The sequence below is a fragment of the Oncorhynchus kisutch genome, linkage group LG2, assembly GCF_002021735.2.
Source record: "Oncorhynchus kisutch isolate 150728-3 linkage group LG2, Okis_V2, whole genome shotgun sequence".
Lineage (NCBI taxonomy): Eukaryota > Metazoa > Chordata > Actinopteri > Salmoniformes > Salmonidae > Oncorhynchus > Oncorhynchus kisutch.
In genome coordinates, this window is record NC_034175.2 from 54105951 (window position 1) to 54129446 (window position 23496).

Consider the following 23496-nt stretch of genomic DNA (forward strand, 5'->3'; position numbering starts at 1 on the left):
TCTCTCCCTGTCTCTCTCTCTGTCTCTCTGTCTCTCTCTCTCTCTCCCTCTCTCTCTCTCTCTCTCTGTCGCTCTCTCTCTCCCCCTTCGCTCTCTCTCTCTCTCCCCCTTTGCTCTCTCTCTCTCTCTCTGTCTCTCTCTCTCCCCCTTCTCGCTCTCTCTGTCTGTCTCTCTGTCTCTCTCACTCCCATATCTCTCTCTCTCTCTCTCTCTCTCTTCTCTCTCTCTCTCTCTCTCTCTCTCTCTCTCTCTCTCTCTCTCTCTCTCTCTCATTCTCTGTCTTTCGTCTCCCTATCTCTGTTTCTCTTTCCTGGCCTGGTTACCTACGGCTCTGAAGCACAAAGTGAGGCCTTGGAACTGGAACAGAGATGCTTTTGTATCACACGGATCTCAATGCTTTCATGCTCTGCCCTCACAAGCACTTTTTTCAATTTGTTCCTTTCCCCCCCTCTCTAACACTTTCTCTCTTCCTCTCTCTATCCCCCCCGTCGCTCCCCTCTCTCACTATATTGCTTCTTGTTTTCAAAATGTGTAACCATTCTGGACATGACACCAAACCACAGAATGCCCCCTGGCTTACATCTGGCCTGAACCTCAAAGTGAGGGTTGCAATGATTGTGACTGTAGTTCTGTCAGCTCCGTCTCTGGTGCCCAACTAACACATGCAGTCTCTTTATGCTGGTCCGATGGGGAGGGGAAGCCAGTACGGAGCCAGTGGCAGAGCAGAGCAGTGAAGAGCTGAACTAGGCCAGGCCAGACAGCCTGTTGCTCTCTGCTGCTGTGGACCTGCCAGACATTGCATCCTGCTGCAGGCGGAATGGAAATCACTTCTGTCATGTCCCAAATGGTACCCTATTCGCTACGTAGTGCACTATTTTTGACAACGGTATATAGGGCCCTGGTCAAAAGCAGTGCACTATATTGGTAGAAGGGTACCATTTGGGACACAACCGTTGTATGAAATAGTAGCCCTCACCCCATAGACCCTCGACTTCTCACAATGCTGTGTGCAATGTTGGGTAACAATCTTGGAACCTAGAAATGAATCTGAAGTGTCCGCTGGCGGGCTTCTACATTTTAACAGTCTGTCACGAGAGACAACGTAGCAACCATATAATATTATAAACCGAGCTGGAGAGATACCTCACTGCACAGATAGTAGGCTGCTCCTACTGTAGTGGTAGTTGAGTACAGAGAGCCTGTTTCCTGCACAGAGGGACAGTTGGACTAAAAGCCGCCTTAATCATTATCTTTGCCAGAATCTGCTGATGCTGAAAAGATAATAAGAGTTTAGGGCTGATTTTCAACTTTACTTCTTTGTTTTTTCACCCTACTTTTCTTGTCTTGTCATTGGTCATCACAGTTAGCTTGTACATTCAGCTGTTACTGAAGCTAATTTAACCCCCGTCGCTGTTTGGTTAGCACTATTACAGTTGTAATGGGAGAACACAGCCTGCTCCACATCCAGCTCCACAGTCGGTCTCCTCTCACAGACCCACCTGTCCGTCTCCCTCTCTACCTTAGCACTCTACAGACGGATTGGGGTTGCAAAAATCAGATATCTTTCCCCCAAATTCCCAGGTTTTCCAGAAAATCACTGGATTTCCTGCTTATTCCTTCTTGATTCCGTAAATCTTCCAACCGGGATTCCCGGAATCACATCACCATACACTTCCACTTCTAACAAAGGATCTTTGAGATAGATCTGCATGGTGGGACATGTCTCTCCCTTTCTGCTTCAGCTCTACCTTGTTAGATGCTCTAATGCTCTAATTTCACCATGAACCTCTAAGAAAGGGGCTTTGACATAGACCTGCATGGTGTGTCTGGCTGGCATTACCTTTTGCAGATGGCAGACACACAGACAGTACATATAGACGATTAACATGTGACCATTAATCCACCCTCCCTCAGATGGACCTGGAAGAGAGAGAGGAGAGGAAGGAGAGCTCATGGTTGAGTTGAAACCACTGTTTGACTGACTGGCCTCAGATTAACACAGTAGACTTGAAAATGAAAAGTTGTAATTTTAGTAGCCAATGGCTCCACCCATATCCTTTCCAATAAAAAAGATAAATATTGTCCAGTACCTAACCCTGTCATGCTACTGTGGATAGTTTTTGACCTTCTGTTTGACCCTTAACCCTAGTCTTAACCTGTATTCCTGTGTTTCTCAGCTACTGAGCGGATGGTGTGTGACCCTCTGTGTTCGGACGCTGGCTGCTGGGGGCCGGGACCAGACCAGTGCCTGGCCTGTCGCTACTTCAGCCGCGGACGCATCTGTGTGGACACCTGCAACCTCTATGAAGGGTGAGTTACATATACCAGTGTCACATAATGACAGATACTGTAGACACTTGACAGTTGTAACATAATAACATTATGACAGTATCACTCTCAATATGCATGAAGATAAAGAGAAATACAGCTGTCAAACTAACAACTCTTTTACCTCAGTGAAAGTACTTTTGTTTTAGGTCTTTTAGGTCTGAGAACGAGTATGACTTGTATATGAAAGGATGTACAGAATAGTTTTTCTATATAGTGACTTTCTTTCAGTAGTACTATGTATTACCTGTTCAGCAGACCAGTAAGTGTACAATATAACTACTGTCTGTGTAGACACCAATCTCTTCCCTCGTTCATTCCGGTAATCCCTGAACGGCAGAAAACACGGTTGTAAACACAATCTACAGGCTCCTGTGAAGATAGAAAGATACTGCAATAATGGACCAAGAATGAACTTACTTGTTTCTCAAATATCAGAAGAAAAATAGATGTGTGTTTGTATGAAAGATGGTCTGCCTCCCAAATGGCACCCTATTCTCTATATAGTTACACTACTTTTAACCAGGGCCCATAGGGTTCTGTTTCAAAGTAGTGCACTATATATGGATTTTGGTGCCATTTGGGACGCAGGCAGGGATGAGGCCAGGTCAGACACAGCACTTCATACCTGAAGGATAAACCACCACAACAAAACCCTCCGGTGAGTAAATAACAGGGGAGATAAGATTAAGGTTGTTTTCATCTGCTGCAGTGTGGATTTACAGAGTAGAGATGTTACAATATGTGAGACAGAAGCACACACACACACACACACACTCACACACACACACACTCACACACACACACACACAAACACACACACACACACACACACACACACACACACACACACACACACACACACACACACACACACACACACACACACACACACACACACACACACACACACACACACACACACACACACACACACACACAGGAGTGTACTTACTGTAGTGTTAGTAGGAGACATGAGACAACATGGAGGGGTCTGAGGGAGTGTACTGATATGGTGATTAGGGGGATTGGTTATGGGTTTGTATTTCCTGCACGATTTAAAATATTGTTGCTACATTGTCTATGTTGTTGTTGTTGTTTTCTTGTAAAATCCTCTCTAATAAATAGTTTAAAAGTCTGTTTTTCAATGGCAATAACAGGTAAGACATTCAAAGTTAAATGTCACCATCTCAAGCGTAAGCCAGACTAAAGACAAAGCTAAACTCCAGCGTGGTGTAGAAATAGAAGAGCGGTTCTATGGCTGGTGTACACCACATTAGAGACAAACATGGATGCTTGTTTTGCCTTGCAGACTGACTGGCTCTAGGCCCAGGCAGCCATCGGGGCCCTTCGTAGTCGAGAAACGTGAGGCCAGTTTGGAGAGGTACGCCAGACGAGAGAGGAGAGGCGCAGGGCAGGGGGGTTAGGCGTGTCACTGCGTGTCACAGTCACTGCTTGCGCACGGGGCCACGCTCTGCCTACCTGTCTGCCTGTCTGCACGCCACCGCTCACAGCTCGGCTAATCAAAGGAACATGAGAGATGCTACTAACCAATCACAGAGCCACGAGACGCTACTGACTGAAGTCTATTGAGACCATAGAAGTACATACTGTAGAACACATAGGGGTGGTTTCCAGAACATAGACTAAGTCTGGGAATAAAAAGCATGCTCAATGGAGAATCTCCATGAAAACCACTTTCAAATTCCGGACTTGACTTAATCTGTGTCTGGTACTGTTAAACTACCCCATAGTATTAGGGCTGGGCGATGCATCATGAATACTGGTATACCGGTGTGGACTCACATACCGGTATGTATTTTTACAACACTGTCTATAACAATATTTTGATACAGTGCTGAACTAAATGTTCTACACATTGGACTACTTCACTGTCAGTTTTGTCCTGGTTTGAGTATTAAACCATCCGAATGGAGAAAGCCCATTAAAACCACTTAGTACCATTTTGTTTCCAATCAAAGGTCATGCACTACTCATAAAACATATGTAGAACTTTTACAATTCAGAGAACAATATTGTGATATGATATGTTGGTGATATCGCCCAGCCCTACATAGTTTTATATTGTATATACAGTACCAGTCAAAGGTTTGGACACCTACTGATTCAAGGGTTTTTCTTTATTTGTACTATTTTCTACATTGCAGAATAATAGTGAAGACATCACAACTATAAAATAACACATATGGAATCATGTAGTAACAAAAAAGTGTGAAACAAATCCAAATATATTTTGCCTCCCCTTTGCCTTGATGACAGCTTTGCACACTCTTGGCATTCTCTCAACTATCTTCATGAGGTAGTCACCTGGAATGCATATCAATTACCAGGTGTGCCTTGTTAAAAGTTAATTTGTGGAATTTCTTTCCATCTTAATGCGTTTGAGCCAATCAGTTGTGTTGTGACAAGGGTAGGGGTGGTGTACAGAAGATAGCCCTATTTGGTGAAAGACCAAGTCCTTATTATGGCAAGAACAGCTCAAATAAGCAAAGAGAAACAACAGTCCGTCATTACTTTATGACATGAAGTTCAGTCAATACGGAAAATGTCAAGAACTTTGAAAGTGTCTTCAAGTGCAGTCGCAAAAACCATCAAGGGCTATGATGAAACTGTCTCTCTTGAGGACTGCCACAGGAAAGGAAGACCCAGAGTTACCTCTGCTCCAGAGGATAAGTTCATTCGAGTTACCAGCCTCAGAAAATGCAGCGCAAATAAATGCTTCACAGAGTTCAAGTAAAAGACACAACTATTCAGAGGAGACTGCATGAATCAGGCCTTCATGGTTGAAATGCTGCAAAGAAAACACTACTAAACACCAATAATAAGAAGGGACTTGCTTGGGCCAAGAAACACAAACAATGGACATTAGACTGGAGGAAATCTGTCCTTTGGTCTGATGAGTACAAATTTGACTGCCGTGACTTTGTGAGATGCAGAGTAGGTGAACGGATGATCTCCGCATGTGTGGTTCCCACTGTCCCACTCTGGTTTGCGCTTGGTGGGACTATCATTCAACAGGACAATGACCCAAAACACACCTCCAGGCTTTGTAAGGGCTATTTGACCAAGGAGGAGAGTGATGGAGTGCTGCATCAGATGACCTGGCCTCCACAATCACCGACCTCAACCCAACTGAGATGGGTTGGACTGCAGAGTGAAGGAAAAGCAGCCAGCAAGTGTTCAGCATATGTGGGAACTCCTTTAAGACTGTTGGAAAAGCATTCCAGGTGAAGCTGGTTGAGAGGATGCCAAGAGTGGGCAAAGCTGTCATCAAGGCAAAGGGTGGCTACTTTGAACAATCTCAAGTATAAAAACACTTTTTTGGTTACTAAATGATTCCATATGTGTTATTTCATCATTTTGATGTCTTCACTATTATTCTACAATGTAGAAAATAGTACAAATAAAGAAATACCATGGAATGAGTAGGTGTGTCCAACCTTTTGACTGGTTGAGACAATGTCTTGTTCACTGTGGGGCACTATCTAGAAGGAAAAACATATATTTTGCATTTCCTAACGTCTCTGTCTTAAAGGTAATTGTCTATTTTGAGTGACTGAGTCAGCACAACAGGTTTGCTAGAAAAGATGACGACACAGACACAAAGTACTGTTATTGTGGAGATTTAGGTTGGACCTCCCGTGAGGAAGTGAGGTATTGTCTGCTTCTGTCCTCCAGGTCTTATGTTAGAACAGAGGTTTTAAGTGCTGTGTAACTGACGTGCCTCCGTCCTGAGAGAGAGAAAGAGAGAGACTGAGAGAGAGAGAGCGAGAGAGAGAGACTGGGAGAGAGAGACAGAGAGACTGAGAGACTTATGGCAATAGAGAAGCTAAACCCTATGGAGAACCATGGGAGACTAAGCTAACATAAAGGACATGTTAAACCACAACCCATTTAAATCATAGCTTTACCAGACAAAGACCTACCTCCCGTGCCACCCTGCATGGCATTGTGTTGACCGGATAAAGCATAATTAATCCTAATTTGATTTCAGGTCCCATGGAGGTATTCCTCTTGTTATTGAGGGAGGAAACACTCACTTACTCCTCACACATGTTGTCCCACCCAGACCTGGGTACAAATACCATTTGAAATCTTTCTAATACTTTTAGGCAGTTGCTTTAGCCTGCCTGGAGTGCCAGATGGGTGGAGTTTGCATTTTTTTGCGATTATTCTATTGCTTCGAATGCTCAGATGAAGTATTACTTAAAAAAAAAAGAATAGTATTTGAACCCATGTCTGCCCACAGCTTAACACCAGAGTTTCTCTTGTTAGTATTAAAGGCAGACACACACACACTGTCCTATCCCTCACATTAATGTTAAAGGGTGCCATGTTAAATCTCTTTGCTATACTTTGTGTCTGTTAGTGAATGACTTTTCAAGCCCCACCAGTGACTTCTGATTTTAATGTTGTGAAAAAGGAACAAGACACCACTTTAGTTAATTGATTTCTGAAAGTATGGAACACCCGTTAGCATTAGTTGGAAAGCCATGCTACACCAAAGTGATTGTATCAATATAGCCACGATAATTAGCTTGGATGCTGGAGGGTGTAGTGTAACTTAATGGAATACATCAGATTGAACATTCTCAGCATGTGCAGTGCATGCTCAACGCTAAATGAGCCCATGACTTCATCCAGTGACCTTCAGCGCCAAATTAAACATGAGAACGAGATATAAAAGCCCACCTCCTACGCACATACAAACACACACACATACAAACACACACACACACCGCACGACACACACACACACATACAAACACACACACATACAAACACACACACACACCGCACGACACACACACACACATACAAACACACACACACACACACATACAAACACACACACATACAAACACACACACACACCGCACGACACACACACACACATACAAAAACACACACCACACACATGCCACGCACACCGCACGCCACACGTCACACGCCACACACACACCACATGCCACACACACACACCACACACACCCCACTCCACACAAACACACACACCACACACACCCCACTCCACACAAACACACACACACACCACTCCACACTCATATACACACACTCCACACATTGATTGTTTCCTCAAATCAAATATAATAAAATATTATTAGTCACATGCTTCGTAACCAACCGGTGTAGACTAACAGTGAAATTCTTACTTACGGCCCCCCCCCCCATAATGCAGAGAGAGATAATAGAAAAATAATAACCCGAGTAAAGATAACTTACCAGGGTACCAGTAGCGAGTCTATGTGCTGGGATACGAGGTCATTGAGGGTGATATGTACACATAGGTAGGGTTCAAGCAACAGGAAGGATAATAAACAGCAGCAGCGTATGTGGAAAAGGGGACAATGCAGAAGGGCCAGGTAGCTATTGGTTAAATATTTATCTAACTATTTAGCCGTCTCAACTAATGTTGACATTGATGAAGGTGATTGATTGACTTTAAGAAATGTACGATGTAATTGATCATTGAAGGTTCAGCTTTTTGTCACTGTTGTTGAATTATTGTCTTTGACTAAAAACTGTGTGTAGTATGTGTTTGTTTTTGTAATTTAGGCAAAAGACATTGGTTACATCCGAAATAGAGCCCTAATTCCCTTTTAAGTGCACTGCTTTTGACCACTGCCTATGGGGATTATATGCTCTATATAGGTAATAGGGTACAATGTCAGACACACCCATCCATTTAGTCAGTTTTCAGTTCTCATTTAATTTCCATCTGTAATAGTCTAGGCTCATGTCCAGGTTTTTGTCAGCCATCGTAGCAGGCTGTTGCTAGTTGTGTACAGTATACATAGTGGAAGAGTGGGTGTACCACAGTACAGTGACTGCAGTGCCTGAGACCATGAAACCCCTCCAGCTATTCCTCTAAACAGAGCCAGTGGAGCACAATGGAGCACAGTGGGGCACAGTGGAGCACAGTGGGGCACAGTGGAGCACTGAGGAGCACTGAGGAGCACAGTGGAGCACAGCTCGCCTCCCTTCCTGTAGAGTCTGTATCTGACACACTTCTTTTTTTCTCTCACTTTCCCCATTCTATCCCTCTCTCTCCCTCTATCTTCCCCCTCCTCCCTCCTTCTCTCCCCCCCTCTCTCCTTCCCCCCCCTCTGCCTCTCTCCTCCTTTCTTCCGTCTCCCCCTACCTCCCTTCATCTTCCTCTAACTCCCGTGGTTTCCCCCCCCCCTCTCTCACACACTCTCTCGCCCCCTCTCTCCATCCCTTCCTCGTGTTCCGCCCCCCCCTCCCCTCTCTCCATCTCTGCTTTTCAGGGAGGTGCGTGAGTATGCCAACGGCTCGGTGTGTGTGGAGTGTGATTCCCAGTGTGAGAGAGCAGACGATTACTCTCTGACCTGTCATAGCCCGGTAAGATCCTCTAGAGACACAGTCTAACACATATGTGCCCACACACACACACAAACACTCACACACACAAACACTCACACACACACACACACACATAGAACCATCCTAAAGGATCCATGACATGCACTTGTAAATGATCCTCACTCCTGTACATTCGGACTTAATACTAGAGACAATGAATAATAATATATTTTTTATGGTGATGCCAAGAAATCCTTTATAGCGTACTCAGTGTGCCATAACATTATCCTACATTACATCTTTTATTTGAGTAAATTAGCAGATACTCATACCCAGAGCGACTTGCAGTCAGTCAGTGGATTCAACTAAGTTTAGTTGGTAGAAACATCCACCTATCACTGTCAGTAGACAGACCTTTCTGCCAAATAGCTGCCATCAGCAAAAACATGAATCATATTGTGTCCATTAATAAAGTCTCTCTAGAGCTTTTCTTTTTCTCTCTTTTCTGTCCCTACCATAAACTGAAATCACTTGTGACCACAGACAAGGGATGCATCCCAAATGGCACTCTATTCCCTATGTATAGTGCACTACTTTTGACCAGAGCACTATGGGCCTTGGTCAAAAGTAAGGCAATATATAGGTGGTAGGGTGTCATTTGAGATCCAGACTAAGCCTTCGATTGCCCTGGAAGCATAATTCATTGTATTCTCAGTTAAAGTGTGCCAGCGAGCTTCACTATTTATTTTATTTTATGTTAAATTAAATTCTGACGTGTGTTAAGCAATACTGTCTTTGTGTGACTGTGTGTGTGTGAATGTGTGTGCGTATGTGATTGTGTGTTTCCGTATATCTGTGTGTGAGTTTGTAAATGTGTGTGTCCCTGTGGACTCTCAAGTATTGTCTCAGGCTGTGTTATGATGCTCCTTGTCCTTCCGTTCATCTCCTGTCTAGACAAGGTGATCCTTCACCACCTTTATCTATGCTCCCTTCTCCCTGCTCCCTTCTCTCTTCTCCCTGCTATCTTCTCCCTGCTCCCTTCTCTCTTCTCCCTGCTATCTTCTCCCTGCTCCCTTCTCTCTGTTCTCTTCTCCCTGCTCCCTTCTTCCTGCTCTCTTCTCCCTTCTTCCTGCTCTCTTCTCCCTTCTTACTGCTCTCTTCTCCCTTCTTACTGCTCTCTTCTCCCTTCTTCCTGCTCCCTTCTCCCTGCTCCCTTCTCCCTGCTCTCTTCTCCCTGCTCCCTTCTCCCTGCTCCCTTCTCCATGCTCCCTTCTCCCTGCTCCCTTCTCCCTGCTCTCTTCTCCCTTCTCCCTTCTCCCTTCTCCATGCTCCCTGCTCCCTTCTCAATGCTCCCTTCTCCCTGCTCCCTGCTCCCTTCTTCCTGCTCCCTTCTCCCTGCTCCCTTCTCCCTTCTTCCTGCTTCGTTCTCCCTGCTCCCTTCCCCTTTCTTCTCCCTGCTCCCTTCTCCCTGCTCTCTGCTCCATTCTCCCTTCTCTCTGCTCCTTCTCTCTGCTCCCTTCTCACTTCTCGCTGCTCTCTTCTCCCTTTTCTCTGCTCCCTTCTCCCTTTTCTCTGCTCCCTTCTCCCTGCTCTCTGCTCCCTTTTCTCTTCTCCCTGCTCTCTGCTCCCTTTTCTCTGCTCCCTTCTCCCTGCTCTCTGCTCCCTTTTCTCTGCTCCTTCTCCCTGCTCTCTGCTCCCTTCTCACTGCTCCCTTCTCCCTGCTCTCTGCTCCCTTCTCCTTTCTCCCTGCTCCCTTCTCACTTCTCCCTGATCTCTGCTCCCTTCTCCCTGATCTCTGCTCCCTTCTCCCTGCTCTCTGCTCCCTTTTCTCTGCTCCTTTCTCCCTTCTCTCTGCTCCCTTCTCTCTGCTCCCTTCTCTCTGTTCCCTTCTCCCTGCTCCCTTCTCCCTGCTCCATTCTCCCTGCTCCCTTCTGTCTTCTCCCTTCTCTCTGCTCCCTTCTCACTACTCTCTGCTCTCTTCTCCCTGCTCCCTTCTCTCTTGTCTCTTCTCCTCTCTGCTCTCTTCTCTGCCTGTCATCTTGATAGTTTATTAAGTCAACACCCCTCTAGCCTTCAATCTCACTACACACAATATACTCAACGCCACACACATGCAGACACACACACAAGCACACACTCAAGGCCACACGAAGTATTCATGCATGATTTCTTAGTCTTGTCATCTATGTGAGGTGGTAGAACATTTGGATACCTTGTGCCCAATCGCTGGCACACACACACCCACACTCACACAACCACTTATGAGCTTAATTCAGAGTTGAGATAAGTACGTGCAACTAAGAAGATTGTGTAAATAATGAATTGACAATTTGAGTTACGTATGTAACTGAAGTCAAAATACTGCCTGCCCCCATGTGCCCAGTATTTCTTTTAAATGGAGACATTGTGCAGTGGTCGGAGCTCTGTTCTGTATGGTTTGGAACGTGGCTTGCAGGTCCCTTTCCGAGGGCCTCTGTTGAGTCTATGGAGTATGTGTGAGTCTATGGAGTATGTGTGAGTCTATGGAGTATGTGTGAGTCTATGGAGTATGTGTGAGTCTATGGAGTATGTGTGAGTCTATGGAGTATGTGTGAGTCTATGGAGTATGTGTGAGTCTATGGAGTATGTGTGAGTCTATGGAGTATGTGTGAGTCTATGGAGTATGTGTGAGTCTATGGAGTATGTGTGAGTATGTGTGAGTCTATGGAGTATGTGTGAGTCTATGGGACAGACAGGCCAGAGTAAGCACTGCGAGGGGTTTGGGTTACATCAGGGTATGTGCTCATTGTTATTAAGGCTAGATTAGCTGCTGCAGGGTTAGATTTTTGGCTCTTCTTTTCCTAGAACTAATAATGTCATGGGCCTGCACTGAGCCAATCTAAAACAAACAGAGAGATAGAGAGAGAGAAATGGGGAGAGAGGGATATATGTTATGTTCTTAGGCCTGCGCATAGCCAATCTAAAACAGACATAGTTGGAGAGACATTAACTTATGTCCACAATGCTCTTAGCCAATATAAAACAGAGAGATGGAGAGTTGGAGATATGATCATAGGCCTGCTCTAAGACAAACTACAGGTTTAGGATGAACCTGCCTGGTGGGATTAACAGCAAAGCTCTATGGTCATGTATAATAGGCCTCTTCCCTAGTGCACTACTTTTGAAGGGGGCCCATAGGGACTATATAAGGAATAAAATGCACCTTGGGATGCAAGCTATATAACATCTAACAGCATGACTAGGCCTACTATACATGACCACAGAGCTTTACTGTTAATCCCACCAGGCAGGTTCATCCTAAACCTGTAGTGATGGAAACATAGTGGAGTAGATAGACTAAAGGATTACATCAGTCATGTTATGACAACAGAAACCATAGCAATGACATTACATTCCACCTTTTGCTATGATTTGATCACCATGGCTAATGCCTTCTATGGACGGAGGGAGGATGTAATAATGTCAGTCACACTCAGGATAAGCAGTTGAGAGAGGGGGGAGACAGAGACAGACACGGGTATTGAAAGAGAGCGATAGAGGGAGTGAGAGACAGAGAGGAAGAGAGAGATGTATATAGAGAAAGAGATAGATAGATAGATAGATAGATAGATAGATAGATAGATAGATAGATAGATAGATAGATAGATAGATAGATAGATAGATAGATAGATAGATAGATAGATAGATAGATAGATAGATAGATAGATAGATAGATAGATAGATAGATAGATAGATAGATAGATAGATAGATAGATACATACATACATACATACATACATACATACATACATACATACATACATACATACATACATACATACATACATACATACATACAGGGGGAGGTGACAGCATTCCCTCCCACATATGCCCCCCTAGGCACAACTATGACAACATAACAAACAAAAACGGGTCACAACTCCTGCAGCTCTGTCGCACGCTGGGTATGTACATAGTCAATGGTAGGCTTCGAGGGGACTCCTATGGTAGGTACACCTATAGCTCATCTCTTGGCAGTAGTACTGTAGACTACTTTATCACTGACCTCAACCCAGAGTCTCTCAGAGCGTTCACAATCAGACCACAGCAAAATCACAGTCTACTTGAACAGAGCAATACTCAATCACGAGGCATCAAAGCCAAAGGAACTGAGTAACATTAAGAAATGCTATAGATGGAAGGAATGCAGTTTGGAAACCTACCAAAAAATAATTAGGCAACAACAAATTCAATCCCTTCTAGACAATTTCCTGGGTAAAACGTTCCACTGCAATAGTGAAGGTGTAAATGTGGCAGTAATAAATCTTAACAGTATATTTGACCTCTCAGCTTCCCTATCAAATCTAAAAATCTCAAATAGAAAACCGAAGAAAATGAACAACAATGACAAATGGTTTGATGAAGAATGCAAAAATCTAAGAAAGAAATTGAGAAACCTGTCCAACCAAAAACATAGAGACCCGTAAAACCTGAGTCTACGCCTTCACTATGGTGAATCACTAAAATAATACAGAAATACACTACGGAAAAAGAAGGAACAAAACGTCAGAAATCAGCTCAATGTAATTGAAGAATCCATAGACTCTAACCACTTCTGGGAAAATTGGAAAACTCTAAACAAACAACACGAAGAATTATCTATCCAAAATGGAGATGTATGGGTAAACCACTTCTCCAATCTTTTTGGGTCTATAACAAAGAATAAAGAGCAAAAACATATACATGATCAAATACAAATCTTAGAATTAACTATTTACAGTGCCTTGCGAAAGTATTCGTCCCCCTTGAACTTTGCGACCTTTTGCCACATTTCAGGCCTCAAACATAAAGATATAAAACTGTATTTTTTTGTGAAGAATCAACAACAAGTGGGACACAATCATGAAGTGGAACGACATTTATTGGATATTTCAAACTTTTTTAACAAATCAAAAACTGAAAAATTGGGCGTGCAAAATTATTCCCCTCAGGTTACACAGATCCACAAAGAATTCGAAAACAAATCCAAACTCCCATATCTACTGGGTGAAATACCACAGTGTGCCATCACAGCAGCAAGATTTGTGACCTGTTGCCACGAGAAAAGGGCAACCAGTGAAGAATAAACACCATTGTAAATACAACCCTTATTTATGCTCATTTAATTTCCCTTGTGTACTTTAACTATTTGCACATTGTTACAACACTGTATGTGTATATATATATATATATATATATATATAGAGAGAGAGAGAGAGAGAGAGAGAGAGAGAGAGAGAGAGAGAGAGAGAGAGAGAGAGAGAGAGAGAGAGAGAGAGAAAGAAAGAGATGGATAGAGAGATAGTAAGTGAGAGATAGATAGAGAGAAAGAGAGATAGATAGAGAGATAGTAAGTGAGAGATAGAGAGCTAGAGAGAGAGAGTGAGTGAGTGAGTGAGTGAGTGAGAAAGATAGGTACACATGATGGGGAAAAGAATGATACAATTACATATTGCGATATTATTTTAGACAGTATTATATTGATTATTTTTGGTGGGCTGTACCTGTGTATTTTTCATCATACAGCTTGTTCTCCATCTTCTTTTTAAATGGTGAGACACTATGCCCTTAAGCACTTTTATTACTATTACTGATCAAAAGTCATGTTCTCATGCTTCTCGTCTCTCTGTAGCAGACGTATAAAGAGCAATATGTTTGGAACATCAAATCGCAATAAAATCGCAGTGTCAAATCACAATAAATACCGTATCAGTACCTAAGTATTGTGATATCCCTGGCCATCCCCAGCCCTAGCACGTACCATGCTGCTTATACTTATCCAATCCCTTGAGATCTACAGGTAGGGAGGATCGGTTGGCTTAAGTTTGATTTGGCCTACCCTCTACCTCCTTTCTCCCCTCCTCCCCTCATTTCTCCTCTAGCCATATGTTGTTCAGATGGGTCCTCTGTCCCAGATGGACTGTCACAGCCTGCTAATTGATTAACGGGCATCTCTCTCGCTCTCTCTGTCTCTCTCTCTGTCTCTCTCTCTCTCTCTTTCTCTCTCTCTCTCTCTCTCTCTCTCTGTCTCTCTCTCTCTTTCTCTCTCTCTCTCTCTCTCTCTCTCTCTCTCCTTGGCATGATATACATGATCTACACTATTGGACGCTAGCTAGCGATACAAGAGAAGTATGTTGGAGAAGCTGGGGGAGCTGTTTGGCTTATTCCTCAGTGTTAAAGCTTGCATGTAGAGGGAAATACACGCCTGTAGTCGTATGGTATCTCTATGTGCATAGGCTCTTACAAAAGGCTCTTATCTCTGTATGAGCTAGCCATTATGTAGCTATGTAATTGACCCTGCAGGTAGAGTAACTGTCATTGACACGCCATCATTATTGTATGATTTTGAATTGGGCCCCAAGGTTATACAGGCTGAAGTGGGGTTCTGCAGAATGAGCCCATAGTCAAAGTGTCTAAGTTGGACTACTGATCCAGAATCAGTTTTGCCTATTAGATGTATAATGAATAGACAGTGAGATACTTTATGGATATGGGCCCTGGAGCCAGATGTTTAAAGTATATCACAGTAGGAGTGCTGCTTTAGGGTCAGCCTTGCCTAATAAATCACAATGAATAAGATTACATGGACAGGAGGGCCCTGATCCTTGATCAGCACTTACACTTTGAGGCCTTGTCTAACCCCTGCAGTAGATATATGAGGTGTGCTGTGTTGGCCCCAGTATAAATCCCTGGTAATGATGTATCGCTTGTAGCCCGGGAAAGCCTTTTATATGTTAGAGGACTGTCTATGGGAGACGACACGTGAATTACCTTTACGACCAGCGAGCTGCTACAGCACAACGGCTTACACAGGGGGAACACACACACACACACGCGCACGGACATTTACACACACACACACACACACACACACAGGCATGAACATTTACACACACACACAGGCATGGGAACACACACAGGACACATACAAGACTGCAGCGTTGTGGTGGTCTATGATGCACTGTGTTTGGTTGAGAGATGAGATGGGGTTACTGGCTATAGTAGAGCCTATCACAGCCATGGGTATGAGACTCGTCAAACAACTGATGGAGGACCGGCTTCATTGTGATATCTATGAAGAGCCTCAATTTGCATATTTATGCCTACACACATCCACACACACACACATCCTCTCACGCCCACTCATACATATGTACACAAAACACCTCCACATACCCATGCATATTTATTTTAGTCTGATCTGTTCTGCACCTTAAGGGCTGTTGTTGCCTGTTGGACTCCCTCTGTTGCATTTATTGATGCACATGCAGGCCCATACATTGAACTCCCTCCCTCCCTCCCCTCCACCCCCCCCCCCCCCCCCCCACCCCCCCTGCCGCCACCACTCCCCTGCCTCTTCTAGCCCATATTACCGCCATAAATTGTGTCTGTGCTGATTGTTATGGTCATTGTGTGTGCTGTGATGGATGGTTATTATCTCCGGCCCTGCTTGCTGGTGTTTTATGTGTCTCGTCTTCCCCCCGTCTCCCTCCTTCTTTCGCACCCACGTTCTTCTCTCCTCTACTATCATATCTCTCGTCTCTCTCGCTCTCCCATCTCTCTCTCGCTCCTCCCGTCATCTCTCCCCCTCTAACTATCCCCATCTATCATCTCTCTCTTTGTCTCTTTCTCTCTCTCTCTTTCTCTCTCTCTCTCTCTCTCTCTCTCTCTCTCTCTCTCTCTTTCTCTCTCTCTCTCTCTCTCTCTCTCTCTCTCTCTCTCTCTCTCTCTCTCTCTCTCTCTCTGTTTCCCACTCTCATCTCTCTCTTTGTCTCTCTTTGTCTTTTTCTTTCTTTCTTTCTTTCTTTCTTTCTTTCTTTCTTTCTTTCTTTCTTTCTTTCTTTCTTTCTTTCTTTCTTTCTTTCTTTCTTTCTTTCTTTCTTTCTTTCTCTCTCTCTCTCTCTCTCTCTCTCCCTCTCTCTCTCTCTCTCTCTCTCTCTCTCTCTCTCTCTCTCTCTCTCTCTCACTCTCTCTTTGTCTCTAGCTCTCTAACCCCCTCTCTCTTTGTCCCCTGTCTCTGCTTGCTCTCCTCTCTTTCCTAATATTGAGTTGCACTCCCCTCCCCTTTTGCCCTCAGTACAGCATCAATTCGTTGAGGCATGGACTCTTCAAGGTGTCGAAAGTATTCCACAGGGATGCTGGCCCATGTTGACTCCAATGCTTACCACAGTTGTGTCAAGTTGGCTGGATGTCCTTTGGGTGGTGGACCGTTCTTGATACACACAGGAAATTGTTGAGCGTGAAAAACACAGCAGCGTTGCAGTTCTTGAAACAAACCGGTGCACCTGAAACAAAACCGGTGCAAACCGGTGCACCTACTACAATACCCCGTTCAAAGGCACTTACATCTTTTGTCTTGCCCATTGACCCTCTGAATGGCACACATACACAATCCATGTCTCAACTGTCTCAAGGCTTAAAAATCCTTCTTTAACATGTCTCCTCCCCTTCTACACTAATTGAAGTAGAGGTATTAAGTGACATAAATAAGAGATCATAGATTTGACCTATGTCATGGAAAAGGCAGGTGTTCTTAATGTTTTTTTACACAGAGTATGTCTCTCTTTCTCTCTCTCTCAGGGTCCGGATCACTGTGTGAAGTGTCTCCACTTTAAAGATGGTCCTAACTGTGTGGAGAAGTGTCCCGACGGCCTTCAGGGGGCCATCAGCTTCATCTTTAAATATGCCGAGGCCAACAACGAGTGTCATCCCTGTCACTCCAACTGCACGCAGGGGTAAGGTTCACACTGAGTGTATATGTGGGGTTTTGTGTGTGGGGGTTGTGGGTGTGTTTGGGGGGGCGTCGTGAACTGAATTTGTGCTTTTGTTTTTCATTGTGTACAGTGCATTTGGAAAGTATTCAGACCCTTTGACTTTTCCACTTTTTGTTACGTTACAGCCTTATTCTAAAATGGATTCAATTAATGTTTTTCCTTCATCAATCTACATACAATGCCCCATAATGACAAAGCCAAAACAGACTTTTAGACATTTTTTCAAATGTACCTTATTTACATAAGTATTCAGACCCTTTGCTATGAGACTCGAAATTGAGCTCAGGTGCATCCTGTTTCCATTGATCATCCTTGAGCTGTTTCTACAACTTGATTGGAATCCAATTCAATTGATTGGACATGATTTGTAAAGACACACACCAGTGCATGTCAGAGCAAAAACAAAGCCATGAGGTCAAAGAAAGTGTTCGTAGAGCTCCGAGACAGGATTGTGTCAAGGCACAGATCTGGGGAAGGGTACCAAAACATTTCTGCAGCATTGAAGGTCCCAAGAACACAGTGGCCTCCATCATTCTTAAATAGAAGAAGTTTGGAACCACCAAAACTCTTCCTAGAGCTGGCCGCCCGGCCAAACTGAGCAATTGAGGGAGAAGGGCCTTGGTCAGGGAGGTGACCAAGAATCCAGTGACCAAGAACACTCTGACAGAGCTCCAGAGTTCCTCTGTGGAGATGAGAGAAACTTTCAGAAGGACAACCATCTCTGCAGCCCTCCACCAATCAGGCCTTTATGGTAGAGTAGCCAGACGGAAGCCACTCCTCTGTAAAAGGCACATGATAGCCCGCTTGGAGTTTGCCAAAAGGCACCTAAAGGAATCTCAGACCATGATGAAAACCAAGATTGAACTCTTTGGCCTGAATCACGTCCTCTCAAGCATCACGTCTGGAGGAAACCTGGCACCATAATTACAGTGAAGCATGGGGGTGGCAGGGACTGGGAGACTAGTCAGGATCGAGGGAAAGATTAACGGAGCACAGTACAGAGAGATCCTTGATAAAAACCTGCTCCAGAGAGATCAGGACCTCAGACTGGGGTGAAGGTTCACCTTCCAATAGGACAATAACCCTAAGCACACAGCCAAGACAATGCAGGAGTGGCTTTGGCACAAGACTCTGAATGTCCTTGAGTGGTCCAGAGCCCGGACTTGAACCCAATCGAACAACTCTGGAGAGATCTGGAAATAGCTGTACAGCGACGCTCCCCAACCAACCTGACATAGTTTGAGAGGATCTGCAGAGAAGAAAGGGAGAAACTCCCCAAACACAGGTGTGCCAAGCTTATAGCGTCATACCCAAGAAGACTTGATGCTGTAATCGCTGCCAAAGGTACTTCAACAAAGTACTGAGTAAAGGGTCTGAATACTTATGTAAATGTCATATTTCAAAGTTTGCAAACAAATCTTAAAACCTGTTTCTGCTTTGTCATTATGGGGTATTGTGTGTATATTGATGAGGATAAAAAATTAAATACAAATTTGGAATAAGGCTATAATGTAACAACATGTGGAAAAATTCAAGGGGTCTGAATACTTTCCAAAGCACTGTATGTCTGTGTTTTGGCTTTCTGCAGAGTGTGCACGTTTATGTTGTTGTGTGCATGGTTGCGTATCACATCAGCAGTCTGAATGACTAATGACCCTGGGAGGACAGAATACTGTTCATTTACTTCTACATTGTTTGTTTCACTGGCAAGACAAGGGCAGACTAATCCCCATTGTAAAGCCAAGGTCAACATGATAACCAGAGGAAAACAATATCTGTGTCATGCTCTGTTTCATCCACAGTACAACAGCTCTCAGCACAACACACACACACACACACACAAACACCTTGCTATGCTCCCCTCGGTGCTGACCCCTTGTAACTCGGTGTTCCCATATCCAGCCAATGTTTATCAGTGTCTCCAGACACACACACACTCACTCACTCACACGTACGCACGCACCCACAGGAACTGCAAAATACCCAGGTGAAAGAGAGAGGCAGAGAGAGAAAGAGACAGAGAGAGAGAGAGAAAGGCTGCAAAAGAGATTCCGCTCTCCCTCTGCTCTCTGAGTGCTGTGAAGCCTGCGATGTAATGTTTAGCAGCAGAAGGAAGGAGACAGATATCATTTGGTATTGCAGTCAGTCAGTCCACCGGGCTGGCCCCGCACGTCTTGTGTTCTATTTCCTCGTGATTGGCAGACAGCCAGCTCACAACTCCATCTACCCATAACAACATTGTTACAAAATATAATGGAAATGAGTGTATCTGTGGAAATGCCATCTTGACACTTTGTCAAATAACTGTTCCCAGGCTGCCCTTCAGTTCAGACACTCAAACAGACTCAGAGATCATCTCTGTTACTCCCCCTCTTCCTCTCCCGCCAAAGTGCTATCAGGGCAATTCGTATTATTCTGTATGTAAATATGTGACACTACATTTAGTATGATATATTACGTTACGTTAGATTACATTATGAATGGAATAGCGGTCATACAATATCATATGAATTAGAGGATGTATAGTATCATACGTCTTACCTGGTTGTACAATAGCGTACGAATTGGATGGCGTAAGTTGTCATAGTATTATATTATACTATTATACGTCTTAATCTGAGACCAGGTTGCGTTGTTGCAACAAAGGAGAATTACGGGGAGAATATACATTAGTGGTTAGGTGAACTAACGACAAAGGTTATGATAATTTGCGTGAAAGGTTAGGGGAGCTAAAACGACAAAGGTTAGGTGAATTTACATAGTGGGTTCGGTGAATTGGGTTACGTTTTGAATAAGGATTAGGGAATGGGTTAGCTAAAATGCTACAGTTGTCCTCGACGCGACTCGAACATGGAACCTATGGATTCCTAGACGGTCTCAGTTTACGCCCAACCTCCCTACTTTCATTTCTATCTAAAGTAACTACAACATTAATAGGTATCATGAATCTTGGAAGTGCTCAGAAATACGTAAAGTATGTTTCGTATGGCTCTGAGCCCAGGCTGCTCCCTCTCCCCCTACCCTCTTTACATCAAAGAGCTACACCATCCAGTATCCTGACTCCCTTACGCTCTGATTCTTGTTTCTGTACCCTTTCTTCTCTGTGACTGTCTGTCATCGCTTGGTTCTTTCTGTGGACAGAATATACTGACACTGACACTGACACAGGTCTAGGAGCTATAGCACAGATTCAAGACACTGAGATGGACGCTGGACTGATTGATTAATTCATTGTTTTGTTTCTCCCTCTCATCTAGGTGTATTGGACCCAGACTGCAGGACTGTATTGGCATGATGGACAGGTAAATCTCTCTTCAAATCCCTACTGTCACTTCCTTCTCTGTCCCTAGGACAGACTGCCTACACACATAGAGACACAGGTTCAGCTTTCATTCATTAGCAATTTGTAAGTACAAATGCATACATTGGAATTGATCTTCGATGAGCGCACAATAGTAAAAAAGATAAGATACTCTCGCCAACAGACAACACTGGTTGAAATAACGGCATAACAACCAACTATGCTTATACTGTATTTACCCAAAATATATGTTCCCACAACTGAGGTTAGTTAGAAAGCAAGGAGGAGAAGAAGAGAAGAAGAGAGCGAGAGAGAGAGAGACATAGAGAGAGACAGAGAAAGAGACATAGAGAGAGACAGAGACAGAGAGAGAGACATAGAGAGAGACAGAGACAGAGAAAGAGACATAGAGAGAGACAGAGAGAGAGACAAAGAGACAGAGACAGAGAAAGAGACATAGAGAGAGACAGAGACAGAGAGAGAGACATAGAGAGAGACAGCGAGAGACGGAGAGAGACAGAGACCGAGAGAGAGAGAGAGGAGCAGGCAGGTAGTGTGAATAATGTTTAGCTCTGAGGCCAAAAGTGTGTGCATGTTTGTGTGTGCGTGTGTGTGAATCCGTGTGTGTGTCCCTGCACGGGCTTGTGTTTTACTCTGCTCTTGATAAATTGGTAGCGCTTTGCTTTTGTTCTCGTGGGGAAAAGGAAGAAAACGCCACTAACCGTTCCAAGCAAATGGATTTACGATTTCATGACAGACAGTTTGTTTCTGGGGGGAGGAGATGGGGGGTGGGGGGTATGGGGGAGGAGGAGGGGGGAACACATGAGAGAAGGGAGTGTGGCGAAAGGAAATGAACAAGGAGGACAGGAAAGACAAGAAGAGGGGGACAGTAACACAGAAGTTATAAAGACCCAATGGAACAGTATCCCCCTCTAGGATGATGTCCAGAAATAAACAGCACAGCAGAAGGATGCAATATTGGCTTACAACACAGACCCAAACAAAGGCCTAGTGAAAAACAGTTTGCGAAGCCTCCTGATCTGAAGGCTGAGCTGAAGGAAGCTATGTATGGGCAGAGAGAGAAGGGGCAGTAATGACTGCTAATTTACTACAAGCTGGAGCCAGAGGGAAGGATTGCATCCCAAATGGTACCTCATTCCCTATATAGAGCACTACTTTTGACCAGAGCCCCTGTGGCACTAGGGAATAGGTTGCCATTTGAGACACAGACAGAGCATGCCATAGCCTGGGTCTCACTCTCCATTGATCCATTGCTCATCTATCTGAGGCAGTCTGGGGAAACTGTTGTGGTGATCTGATAGTTAGGGAGACGCTTTGGGGTGAGGAGGGGTGGAGAAGGGGTGACGCGGGGTGAAGAGGGGTGGAGAGGGGGTGACGCAGGGTGAAGAGAGGTGGAGAGGGGGTGAGGATGGGTGGAGAAGGGGTGACGCAGGGTGAAGAGGGGTGGAGAGGGGGTGACGCAGGGTGGAGAGGGGGTGATGCAGGGTGAAGAGGGGTGGAGAGGGGGTGAGGATGGGTGGAGAAGGGGTGACGCGGGGTGAAGAGGGGTGGAGAGGGGGTGACGCAGGGTGAAGAGGGGTGGAGAGGGGGTGAGGATGGGTGACGCGGGGTGAAGAGGGGTGGGGTGACGCGGGGTGGAGAGGGGTTGACGCAGGGTGAAGAGGGGTGGAAAGGGGTTGACGCAGGGTGAAGAGGGGTGGAGAGGGGGTGACGCAGGGTGGAGAGGGGGTGAAGAGGGGTGGAGAGGGGTGGAGAGGGGTGGAGAGGGGTTGACGCAGGGTGAAGAGGGGTGGAGAGGGGGTGACGCGGGGTGAAGAGGGGTGGAGAGGGGTTGACGCAGGGTGAGGAAAGTGCTACTAGACTGATAAAGGCTGTCAGGGGAAAAACCTTCATACATATGTTGACAGCAGAGTAACACAATACACTGATAGTACTGTGGGGCATGCCAGTTTGGTAAAGTGGCTTTTTAACATTATTTTACAGAGGCTATGGTTTAACTGAGCAGAATAGCTAGGCAGCTTATAGCTGCTCGGGGCCAATGTTGAGACTACAAAGCCTCTCAACGCTCAGACAGACATATACATTTAGTTCTACAGCTTATCTGACATTGTGTCAGCCGCTGCTGTGTGAGGCTGTCTCACATAATAGAGACTAGACGTACTGTCATCTGCACTGTCTGACACCCTCTGGACTTTTACCCTCTCTCTCACACACACACTCACAGTCTTGTACAGCTAACCTTGTGGGGACACAATTCTAAATCCTATTTTCCTAACCCCTAACCCTAACCCGTACTCTTACCCTAACTCTAACCTTAACCTAAAAACCTAACCAAAATCATCAGAGAATTCTGTACCTCCACCATAACCTCAAAACAGAACAGAAGAAAGACAAGCCCGAGCTAAAGTAAGGAAACACAAACAACCAGAAAACCAGAAAACAACCAGAAAACCAGCAAACAAAGGCTCAAAGATCATTATTATGGACAACCAAGAGTACCTCTCTGAAGCCCACCGACAACTCTCTAGTACACACCATTATACTCCTATCCCTGCTTCTACACAGATCTAGACACAAATAAAAAATCTGACAGATAATATCAGATCTCTACGGAAAGAAATACATTACACATAGACAAAAGGAATATCTAGATGGACCAGAATTACCCAGACAGAGACTCTTCTATTT

At 44.6% G+C, this 23496-nt stretch overlaps 1 protein-coding gene across 2 annotated transcripts in view; it reads left to right on the top strand.

Moving 5' to 3' along the window:
• Positions 1-23496, top strand: part of erbb4b (erb-b2 receptor tyrosine kinase 4b) — a 518904-nt gene that overhangs the window by 396044 nt on the left and 99364 nt on the right. For both annotated transcript variants that reach the window (XM_031797546.1, XM_031797551.1), the window contains exons 13-16: positions 2178-2310; positions 8640-8733; positions 17293-17447; positions 20744-20788. In XM_031797546.1, the coding sequence (XP_031653406.1) occupies positions 2178-2310; positions 8640-8733; positions 17293-17447; positions 20744-20788 (427 nt within the window). The remainder of the gene's footprint in view (positions 1-2177; positions 2311-8639; positions 8734-17292; positions 17448-20743; positions 20789-23496) is intronic.